Genomic DNA, 11,956 nt, shown 5'->3' with positions numbered 1-11,956 from the left:
TATATATGTGATTATGCAGGGTATTAAGCAAATAATAAAAGAGTAGAGAGGTTAGAACAACCGAGAATGAAACCTTGGATGCTGAAGAATTGAATTTAAAGCATCAACTCTTGTTGGTCTGTCAGAGTTTCACCCATGAAGATTTCTTCTACTTGTAGTCGATTTTTCATTCTCGTCGCCGTATCAGTTTAGTGCGTTGAATTGAAGACGCAATGAATTTTGAAATGAAGGGGTTGTACCAATCAGATGTGGTTTTGGCGAAATGGAAGCTAAAAACCAGTGGTTGTCTATAATTTTCTTTTTCCATATCAGCCACGATCGGTGAAGAGCACGACGATGGTTTTGTTTCTTTGTTTTCGGCCATACCAAAGTGAGGGTGATACCACGTGTGAGGGTTTATTTATCGGTTTGGGCCATACCAAAGTGCAAGCCATACGTAAGGGTTTTTTCAACGGTTTGGGTCAAGCCAAAATACAGGACATAATAAACGTACAAAAGCAATTTTTACGATAGGCTAAGCCTTTATAAAATAGAAAGATATATATGTTTAGATGTTAACCCTAAAATGAATGATTTTGATACTACTCAAATGGTAGGATCTCATTAACCGATCGTTAGATCCATGATTTGGACAATACCCTAAAAATAGGATCTCATTAACCAGTAAGTAGATAGGAATGGAAGCAAGCATAGCTTGACTATACCGGGAGTTAATGAGATCTTACCTTCAGAGTATTGCCCAAATCATGGATCTAATAATCTATATTTTAACACATAAGAATAATTAATATTGGAGAGCTAACGTGACAAATCATTGAACCATTAGATTGATAATTATGGTAATAGACAATTATGATAATAGACGTAAGGTAGGTTAAACTCTACCAGTAGAAAGATACACGGATAATACGCCGATTAGCAACTCGATTACGAGAAAATGTAGACACTGAGAAAGGAGAAAACAAAATAATAATGAATACATAAAACATTAGAAGTCGGTACTCATTTCATAAATGCTGCATCATCAACCACGATCTTTCTCAGTAAAAATCAAGTATCTGCACATTTATCCCATGAAGACCATACCGTATACTTCAAGGATACAAACCTTGATCCCTATTTTTAACGCAACTCGACAAAAAGTCACTTGGGAAGGAGCTTCCACACCTCTCGCACATTAGAGGAGCCATCTGCAACCTCCGAAACCAGAGAAGCAGCAAAAGTACCTAAGGAAAAAGATCATGGCAGAAGCCTGAATATACAACGGCAAATCTGTAACAACTTATAGAGAAGGCTTCCAGATTGCATATTATCCATGATGAATCAAGATAGGCTCCTGCCCTAAAAGGAAAAAAGCACAACTCCTAAAAGCAAAACTAGGCTACCGAATTCAGAAGATGGGGAAAATGAATAGAAAGATAACTAGAACATCACCGAATAGATTCCGCTTACCATCGTTCTCAACAACAGAAAGAAAGCGCCTTGATCCACCTCCAACCCCAAAATAATACTTCTTTGCAGCCATGTACACAACTCCTCGAGGATTACATAGACACTGATCACAAAATAAAGGAAGTTCAATGGGAATAGTATAGCAAATTTAATTGCGTGAAAGCTAAATCAATGCACCTTCTTTATCAGTCTGTATAGATTCGGAAGAGCAGATATTGAGTAAACTGTCTCTGCCATGAGAACGATATCATAGCTAGATGCTCGATCTAGTTGAGCCAAATAACTAGCTTCATTTTCATCTTTACAGGCATAAGGGAGGACACAATGTAGTTCTACCCAGTCACCTGCAAAGAAGCGAGTATCCCAATTGTTGCTTTCATTCATATCTATAGCCAAATGCTCAGACTTTTTCTGAACATTAGCATTCACGTTTGGAATGGTGAGGCATCGCAAGACCTCTGCATTAAAATCCTGGAAATGAACAGATGCTGCACCCTATCCAAAACAAGGAAATAGTAATGGAATTCCGACAAAACAAATCATCAATAAAATGGCAATGCCAAATGCAAATACACCTCTAATTTACCTTTTGGCAAGCAAAAATACCAGGAAGTCCATGCCCACATCCAAGCTGAAAGCCAATAAGCCACAAGAAGGGATTGGAAAACAACGAAACAACAGCATGATTTGATAACTATATATAAGTTTTCTGGAGTATGAAAATGGAAAGGTAAAAGGATAGTATTTCCAAAGTGACAACGATAACAGTAATGTAACTAACCAACTCAAATTGACCTAAGAGCTTCATTCGGATCATATGGAAAATGGTTTGGTCATTAGAAAAAACAGAGAAATATAATCCAATTCCTAGACAGAAAGAAGTGACACGATAGTTTTAATAATTCGGAAAATCTGCCTTGAACCACTGCATAAAAGGCCAATTCCGCTATAAGAGGATGGATACAAAATGTACATAAGAGTCATATGAAGTGTTCTTATCTCCATAACCCACAAGTACAATTTCACCTAACTTAAAAAACTTAACTCCATCTGTTGGCTTCACGCCTTCACCAACGCTTTTATTTCAAAACCGTTACCCAAATTATCGATCATCAGTATTTACAGGCAAAAAACAATCCCCTAAACAAGCACTGTCATGCCTCCTAGCAAGCTGCCATGAATCACAAGCACAATTTTGCTGCCTATATGCTTGCGCTTGAGACATTTTGGTGCATGCTATGAACACAAGTCGAGTAGACCTGACCACGGGCCGGGTCCGGTTCGACAAAAGACCGACCTTAACCAGCCCGCCCTTGGCCGGTTACGGTCCGGTTCGTGGAACCGGCGGTTAAGTCCGGGTCCGGGCCGACCAATTTATTTATAAAAAAAATATTTTTAAAAATATTTAAAGAATAAAAAATCAATTAAAAAATAAAGTTTTGCACAATTGAACTTATAAAAACTCTATCAAATATTTCATTATGTGAATAAAAAATTATTACATTTATTCGATAAAAAAATATATAACATTTCAATTTTAAACATTTTGTATAAATAATCTATCACATTTTTCATTATATCCAATCACATTCTCTCGCATTTCATTATATATTCAATATATATTAATATTTTTTTTCAAAAAAAAGGGTCGACCCGGCGGGTCGACGGGTTTGGCACCCGTGAACCGTAACTGGACCGCCCGGCTAATCGGCCTGTTGACCACGGGCCGGTTCCGGGTTAGACCCGGCCCTTAGCCAGGTCTAAAGTTGAGGATAGTGACTTGGACATTCTGTCTATCATACAAGTGCAAAAATGACTGTTACAGCATGTGTCCAGCGATCAAGCAAAAATGGAGGATAATGGGGAAGACAGTAAGACCATGAGGGCAGTAATCATTGCGCCTGGAAGGAGGGTTCAAGCAACTTCCTGCAACAGTAGATGGTTGCGCACACTGTGGTGGCAATTTCAGCACATGCAGGAAGTTGAATGGACAAATTTCTTATAGGTGCTGACCTCATTTAAAGGAGTCATGCAGATAGTTGCATACTTGTGTTCATTACGAAGAAAAATGTGCAGGCGTACAAATGGTTGCAGGACAATTATTCTTAAATTTCAATCTACAGTACATTTGCATATGAGCATCAGGCAGTTTGTGATATACCAAAAAACCAGTCTAAGCTACATGAGGCAGAATTTGAGCACATTCTATACACATCTAAGAAGTTTCTTTGTATAGCAAACTTATCGTTCTGTGGTGCGTTTGGCTGCAAATTTAAATTTTTGTATTGTTCCTATCCGTGATCGAGGACTTTGTCCTTTGAAGTCAAATAATGCTAGTTTTTGTTGAGAACCGAAAATCATGAACTTCTGAATTCTGAACACCATGCAACAAGGACTTTGTCCTTTGAAGTCAAATAATGCTAGTTTTCTTATTTGACGAATTTATAACGACGAAACACGCAAAATGACAATAATATTTACAAAGCATTGTTGAATGCCAGGTTTTTTTAAGGAAAATTAAAACTAGGCTTTGATCCCTGATTTTGTTGAGAACCGAAAATCATTTCCACCACATTTTTTATTTTAAACAAAACAACCTCTAATTCATTAACATTTTTTCATATATAAATGAAGTAGGGGATATCATGAAAGTTTATAGGATTCAAAGAATGTATTTATTCATTTCTTTTGTCCATTAATCAATCTGGATAGATCTAACCAAACAAAGGCACAAGAAAAACAAAAATAGAGTTGAATACGTGGATATAAGGGTGAAAAGGGATTACAAAGAATCATCCTAATTATAGATAATAGAAATGTTGAATCACCTTAGCGATATAGCCCCACCTCTAAAACTCGCTTTCCTGCGAATGACAACTTCCCTTCTTTAATGTCGGAGCTAAGGGCGGTGATTAAATCCAGTGAGCCCTCCCATAATTTCAATCCTCCTGTTCCCATTGGCAAAATGACAGATTTAGCTACTAGAGAACACCCGAATCACATGTTTTAACAATACAATCTCACAAACATAAAGTTACACCAATTATAAGAAATATTTGAATCACTTTGTCATGAAAGTAAGATAAATCTATGCACACATACATATATATGAACATGCATAGGGAAATAATGACATACAGAAATAATAAAAATTACCTTCATATTTTCCGGGTACTAAATCTGAATTGGCCAAAGCAAAAACATCCTGAGTGCTCACCCTTCCCTGTAAGAAGAACGATAGTTATGGATGCCACCTAAGATATCTAGCAGAAACCCAGTTAAGCTATTTCTGAAAACAGCTCCCCAGACATCAGCTTACAAAAAAAAACCTCGGTCAAACTATTTTCAAGTAAAATAGGAAACATGTTAAAACAATAAAAAAAAAAATCAAAAAGAGAAAAGGAAGAAGAACAAACAAAAAGACATGGACAATCATCCACATGCTCATCAATCCAGACGATAAAACAAATAGACTCAAGATAGTCTTAAGAGTTAATCACCTTGAGGAGTGTAACCCCACCGACGTTCACTGGTTCCGCAATATACTTAACACCAGCCGAAACCTACATTTCAAAATGAAAAGGAATCCCTGGCATTACCAATCAAAATTTCGATACAAACTCCAATGAAAACTTAGTTTGTTTTCTAAATATCTGTACACTAAACAGTACCTCTGAGGGAAGAACTTCAAGGCAAGGTGGAGGGGGGTGGAGAGGTAATTGTGGGGAGTCAAGAAATCCCAATCCTGAACTGGGTTTTTCATCAAATAGACGAAAGACTAGGGTTTCATTAGATGAATTTGATTGTTCAGATTCCATTGCTGAATGCTGTTTTCGGGATTCAACTCCTCGATTGCCTTCTTCATCTTTTTTTTTTTTAATAATAATAATAAAAAAGGGGTTCTTAGGTTCGAGCCCCGGAAGGCGGACGCGTAGCAAACCTTCTTTTGTTTCGGTTTTTGTTTTATACCCTTTAGTCATTGTGATGCATAAATATTCGAAAAACTTGCGTATTTGCATATCCGTTTTGTTTAAAGAACAATTTGATTTTATTAAAATTAATTTTATAAAAAAATTTAATAAATTCATGGGAACAAAAAATAAATATTTTTTGACTTAAATATTACCCATAAATCTGTGAGAAGTAGTTAAAAGACCATTGATTATATGTTTATATTAGTTATTTCCCACAATTTTTTTTAAAATAATTTGAAATTCAAATTAAGGTCATACCAAATGAACAATTTGGTTTTTCTAAGGACTTCTCACTTAATAAATAGGTATAGATATTTTTGTACCAGCGGTTATGTGCTTTTTAAAATCACTAATAATTTTTTTTGGAATAAAATCACTAATAATTTTAAAAAAGGAAAAAAAAATTAAACTAATGTAAGTGGTAGATATTGGACAATTATAATATTTGATGGTTAAACAAATAATAACTAAGAAAATTCCAACTGTTCACTCTAAATAAACTGAACAGAAATAATTAAGTCGACTAAACTGGGCTACCTAATGGGCAATGACGTAGACTTGGATAACTGAACTGAACTTAACTTAACTGAACTAATTTATCTACCAGACTGCATGAGGTATTGTTGGAATCGAATATATGTGTAGAGGGGGGTGAATACACACTTATAATAATTTAAAATGTTTTTCAAACTCTTCGCGAGAAGTCTTATTAGGGTTAACTATTAGGACTATTTTCTTTACTCTCAAAAGCAATTTGGACTATTAAAGTAGTGCGGAGACAGTCCAAATGCCTTTGTGATATCTTTATATGTAGAAGTAAGTATGAATGAGCAGTTGAAGTAAATAAGACACGATATATGGAAGTTTGAAGCAAACTGCTTTTACGTCTCATCTTCTTCCACGAAGGAAGGAATTTACTAGAAAACATTGGTTTATACAACGTCTTGTATACAACTCACTCCAATCGTAGGACTTATCCTTTGCCTCGATCGAAACTCCTAGTTCTCAACACAAGTTAAGACAACATGTTTCAACAACAACTGGTGAAATAATCGTAGTTTAAATGATTCCTTAGATTCAAACATATGAGCACTTTCTCTTCAAAAATTCTGAAATGAGAAGTTGGGAGTTGACTCTTTGCCCTTGATGATCCTTAGAGAGATCTAATATGTAGCTCATATATGTGGGCTAAGTGAGCAGTTGAGATAATTATGTGAAAAGTGCTCAAAGAGTATTCTAATAGCTTTTCAAGATTTTTCACTATTGTTCCTCTCCTATTTTTAAAAGCTTCCCCTTTATATATAGTTATCTTTTTGTAACGTTCATCTTCATAAGTATTCTTTCGAACTATCTGTTAGTGTTTCAATAATCTTCATAAATGCCTTCATAAATATGAGATATGATCTTTGCCCAAGATGAACAAGATTAATTATTGCGGCTCTTTAATGCAGTTGAGGGCTTGCTTGATTTATTGGTCTTTTAGCTTATCAGACTCGATTTAATAGTCATAAAGAATTTTGTCCTAGAATCTTTTTGGAGATCTTCAAGTAATTCGAATTTTCTTCCAGAGCAGTTGAAGATATTTAATCTATTGAGCTGTTCGAAGAGTGTCTTTTGAGCAGTTAAAGATCTTTAAGCTTTTGAGCAGTTCGAAGTGTCTGTTGAGCAATTGAAGATCTTCTACCTGTTTTACAATACTTGACAGTTCAGTTTGTAATCACCAAAACTAAGGGTCCAATAATTTCTCTCTTTTTGGTGATGACAAAACCTATGAACTCTTTCTAAAAATTAAGAAATAAATAACAGTTCAAAAAAGTAATAACATGATACGGCTGTTATACAATCATCAAGAAGTATGTAATATAATTACACCTACTAAACAAGATGTAAACCATTAATCATTTTTGAAACCATGATGCTCCACTGCCTCCAAAGCTACTTCTTGTTTTCTTTTTATCTCTTTCATTTTTCTTATCTGTTCTTTTTATGTCCTCTTCAGCAACCTTTTTCTTTGATTCTTATTCCCTCTTTTTGTCATCACCTTTTTGCAAATGTAATATGATTTCATGCAACTGGGCGCCAAACTTAGCTTCCATCTAATTTATCCTGGCCTTAGTCCTATTCTCTGATTGGTGAATGATAAGTGCATTTTATGCGCTTAATATGTTTATGATTTTAATTGTTAATTCCTTTGTTTTGAGCAGATTTATGTCTTGGTTTTGTTGTTTGTCTGGATGTAGGAATTAATGAATTGGTGTTGAAAAAAGGAGAAAAAAGGGAAGAAAAGGATAAAAAGCAAAAAAAGAAAAGAAAAAGAAAGAAAGAAAAGAAGACGCGTTGTAGGTTTTAAGAAAGCGCTATAGCGCTTATAACACTTATTTATAGCGCTAAGAAGAAGAGAGCAGCACAAGTGTACATCGCTAAGATTGAAAAGAGAATGCGAAGCTCATGAGCGCCCGCGCAGTCAACTGAGCGCCCTCATCATCGCATAATGAAGAATTTTAGTGTCGTCTGAGTTTTTATGGAAACTTTTGGGATTTTCTTGGGCTTGTTATTGGGCTTTGGCTGCAACGTATAAAAAGAAATTTGAGAGTGAGAATTGGAAGAGGCCGCCGCAATACATCAGAAAAGATTGGAGAATTTTGATCGTGATTTTGAAGGAAAGGTGAAAAGTTCGAGAACAGAGTTTGAAGATTATGTTTTCCGGACACGACATCGCATAATCGTCTTTGTTTTCTTTCTTTTTTATTTATTAAATTCTGAATTGATGTCTACTTTTCTGAATATGTTTTGGTGTTATCAGAATTTTATTATGAACTAAATTTTTAGAGTCTAAAGGTCGGATGAAACCTGGTGTAGACACTTTTATGAATTCTTAATTTTATTGGATTGAATTCCCTTAGATTAATTGTTTTTCTAGATTTGATTGTCTTTTAAATTACTTGATGAATAATTGATTTGTTATATTTATTTAGAATCCGGCACTCGCGATAGGAGATTTTGAATAGGATCGATAGAAATTATACTGTTAATTGTTTATATAGCTCGGGAGAGCATATAACTTTAATAGAGCCTTATGAAGAACATTGTTTTACACATATATCACTGCAATTAGATTCTTAATAGGGATATTATAATTGAACTGTAGTTGATACACTCTATTTGGCACTCGGAAGAGGGAAATAGAATAATCTAAGTGTTCTTGGTTATTAATTGAAAGCAATTCATGAAAATAAGTTACTTGGGAATGATTATTGTCGAAAACAAATGAAATCTAAACCTCTAGAACATTTTTTCTCTAATTGATATTTCTTTGAAAATTGTGTGTGTGCTATCAAAATTCATTGATTATTATATTTTTCTGCAATCTTTTAAATTATTAATTTCTTAGATAAATTTTAGACTATTATAATTACAAGTACTGAATATTTTCACATTACTTCTCATGGGATCGACGCTCTATTCATCACTATATTAAACGTGCTATCAAAATTCATTGATTATTTTATTTTTCTGCAAACCTCTAAATTATTAATTTCCTAGATAAAGTTTAGACTATTATAATTACAAGTACTGAATATTTTCACATTATTCCTCGTGGGATCGACACTCTATTCATCACTATATTAAAACTTAACAATCGTGCGCTTGCGAGCATAAATTTCGCAACAAGTTTTTGGCGCCGTTGCCGGGGAGTAATTTGTTGATTTTGTTTAGTCTTGTTATCAATTAGTTTAGATTTTAATTTAGAGTTTTTTTATGTTATTTTAAGTTACTAATTGTGTTCTTCTTATTTTTAATTGCAGTTTATGAGAAGATCTCAAAGCGCAAATTCTTTACTTTTTGATCCAGAGATCGAATGCACTGTCCATGCTTTGAGAAGAGAAAAGAGAGAAGAACAACAGCAGAACATGGCTGAAGAAAATAAATCTCCCTTGGTGCCAATCAGAGATCATTTCAGGATGACGATCCAGACTCACTATTCTGGAATCGCTTGAGGAACTATAAATGCCAACAATTTTGAGTTGAAGCCGGCTTTGATAAACATGGTTCAACAGAACCAGTTTAATGGGAGTGCAACTACTGATCCTCATCTACACCTGCGGATTTTCTTGGAAATTACTTATACGGTAAAGATGAATGGTGTTCATGAGGATATTATTCGCTTACGCTTATTTCTTTTTTGTCTCAGGGACCAGGCAAGGGGTATTGTTGAAGATGTTTTAGTCAAAGTGGATAAATTTATATTTCCAGCTGATTTTGTGAACTTAGATATGGAAGCTGATCATGGTGCTCCATTGATTTTTGGAAGACCGTTTTTGGCTACTGCTGATGCCAAAATAGATGTCAAGAATGGTGAATTGTCGATGGGTGTGAAAGGCGAAAGAGTAATCTTTAACATATTCATGAAGACATCTAATCCACCCATTGAGGAATTATGCATGATTGAGCGGGTTGTGAAGCTGGAGGGCTATCAAAAAGCTATTATTGAGGTTGAATCGCCAAAGAAGAGAGAGCCAAGTTCACCAAAGAAGAAAAACAAGAAAAAGAAGGCGAAATTTAAAAAGCGGTTTGTGGAATATGTTTGGTGTGTGAAAGAGAAGGGGAAAAACCCAACCAAAGTGACAACAGCTTAAGACCGGTAAAAGTCAGGCTGACGACTATAAAACAAGCGCTACTTGGGAGGCAACCCAAGCTTTTTCTTTTATTTTAATTACTTTTGTTTTCATTTTATTTAATTTTTGTTAATTAATTATTTTCTGTACATTATTGTCAATTTTTGAAGCCTAATTCTTGTCCATTTTCGAAATTGTTCAGGCTTAGGAACTTCAAGTTCGAGACTAAGGCGCGCCCGCCCCTCCTACAAATCACGCCCGCGCCATGGCTTCTTCTGAAAAAGGTGAAATTAGACACTGAAGCGCGGCCGCGCCTCTTAATCTGCGTGCCCACACTACGTCTGGAAGGAATTAATTTTGAAGTATGCACACACGGCGCGCCCGCGCCATTCATCTTGAGCGCCCGCGCACTCGCTACGCTTCAATGATGTTAGGAATAGCTCTACATGCGCTAATGCGCTCCTAATCCGCGCAACTCAACAACGCAACATCAAGCGCTATCGCGCTAGCGAAGGGTGCTACATCACGCGCTAACACGCTCCTTAAGGGCGCTACACCATGCGCTATCGCACTCCTGAACCGCACCTCAACCTAGCGCTACAGAGCCTCCTAACCGCGCCAAATCTTGCGCAATCGCGCTTCAGAAGAGCGCCATCACATATTAATTCAAAGAGAAAGGCTCTTCTTCACCACAGTCTGTCTCACTCTCGCACAATATTATTGTGCTTTATCCACATCCTCCACCATGGTCGCCTGATAATAGTGTTGATGCTGCGACTTCTTTCTATGGAGATGATGATGACACCGAGTCCTTATGCTCGGTGTCGAATGTCGAAGTTTGTGCACATATGTTTCTTGAATGCCTGAAGTTGAAGTTTTTGATGTTAGAAAGTGAATTATTTTTTATGTTGAGGTGCAATTGATATGATATTTATGCACTGCTTGTGTTTTTCTTTTTGTATAGTATTTATGTTTTGTGTTCTTTTTAGAGAAAAAATTTTGAAAAATTAGAAAACAAAAGAAAAATGGTCTATGATGATGAATGAGGAAGAAAAGATATTTTTAAATATAGTGTTGGTGAAATTTTTCTTGAGTTCTAACAAAATTGCACGAATGTCTTGATTGTCTAGACCTAGTGATTAAAAAAGCTTTGTGATTTTGTGAGTGGATTGGATGATTTGATTCTTAACTTTGGTGAATTATACTTGAAACGGGGTTAGACTTCTACGAGCTTAGAAATGATTTAGGCATTAAAATATTAAAAATTAATAACAACTCCATCCCGGTCATTGACGAGGAATTGAAATACTAATTCCCTTGTCTTTGGCTAAGTATGCGGAATGAATGGGGTTGCAAATTTATAAAAATAAAAAAAAATTAAGTTTTTGAAAAAATTTTACAACTCCATCCGGGCCTGGAAAGGGATTGAAATCCTAATCACCAATCCATGGCTAAGTATGCGGATAAAATGGGATTGATTCTTCATCCGGGCTATAGACTAGGGGATTGAAATCCGAATCCTATCTTTAGTTATAGCTAAGTTTGCGGGTAATTTATGGGGCTAAAAAATAAAAATTGGATGCAAAATCCGGTGATTATATATATATAATGTGCTATAACATGAAAAGTCATTTTGATCTTAGTGAGTAGAAGTTGAACTTGGTGAAAAGTGTTTTGAAACTAGAGAGAAGAATTAATGAATTTATGAAACAAACTTGTTGCATTAGTGTATCGAAAGCTAGGTGAATAGACAAGATTGATAATTCACACACGCACGAGAACTCTTGATAAATCTATCTACACATGGATTAACTGCACATGAATTAATTGTTGGTTGTTAGTTGTTTTGTTTAGTTTTGCTTGGGACTAGCAAACATTTAAGTTTGGGAGAATTTGATAAGTGCATTTTATGCG

The 11,956-nt window shown here is 35.3% G+C and overlaps 1 protein-coding gene across 2 annotated transcripts; it reads right to left on the bottom strand.

Annotated features, from left to right (window-relative positions):
• Window positions 1-828: 828 nt before the first annotated feature.
• On the bottom strand, window positions 829-5,365 carry LOC140884243 (uncharacterized). 2 transcript variants are annotated; one of them, XM_073290937.1, is made up of 8 exons: window positions 5,124-5,365; window positions 4,953-5,015; window positions 4,609-4,675; window positions 4,300-4,400; window positions 2,039-2,083; window positions 1,630-1,947; window positions 1,453-1,555; window positions 829-1,226 (listed from the first exon to the last, which is right to left on the bottom strand). In XM_073290937.1, exons 1-8 carry the CDS (start codon window positions 5,268-5,270, stop codon window positions 1,144-1,146), a joined length of 927 nt encoding a protein of 308 aa, XP_073147038.1. In that variant the 5' UTR covers window positions 5,271-5,365; the 3' UTR covers window positions 829-1,143. The 2 variants fall into 2 exon arrangements, with proteins under 2 accessions (XP_073147038.1, XP_073147048.1); XM_073290947.1 differs by having other exon boundaries at window positions 1,208-1,341.
• Window positions 5,366-11,956: the final 6,591 nt, after the last annotated feature.

This window comes from Henckelia pumila, chromosome 1, assembly GCF_033568475.1.
Source record: "Henckelia pumila isolate YLH828 chromosome 1, ASM3356847v2, whole genome shotgun sequence".
Classification (NCBI taxonomy): Eukaryota; Viridiplantae; Streptophyta; class Magnoliopsida; order Lamiales; family Gesneriaceae; genus Henckelia; species Henckelia pumila.
Note: the sequence above shows the minus strand (reverse complement) of the source record. Positions and strands in the feature narration are given on the sequence as shown.

Bases quoted from the DNA above. Each gene is read 5' to 3' on its own strand.
- LOC140884243 (XM_073290937.1), bottom strand. From the start codon at position 5,270: ATGGAATCTGAACAATCAAATTCATCTAATGAAACCCTAGTCTTTCGT. The intron at 5,016-5,123 runs GTACTGTTTAGT...TTTGAAATGTAG, and splicing joins TTGAAGTTCTTCCCTCAGAG to GTTTCGGCTGGTGTTAAGTA. The intron at 4,676-4,952 runs GTGATTAACTCT...TTCTTCTTACAG, and splicing joins GTGGGGTTACACTCCTCAAG to GGAAGGGTGAGCACTCAGGA.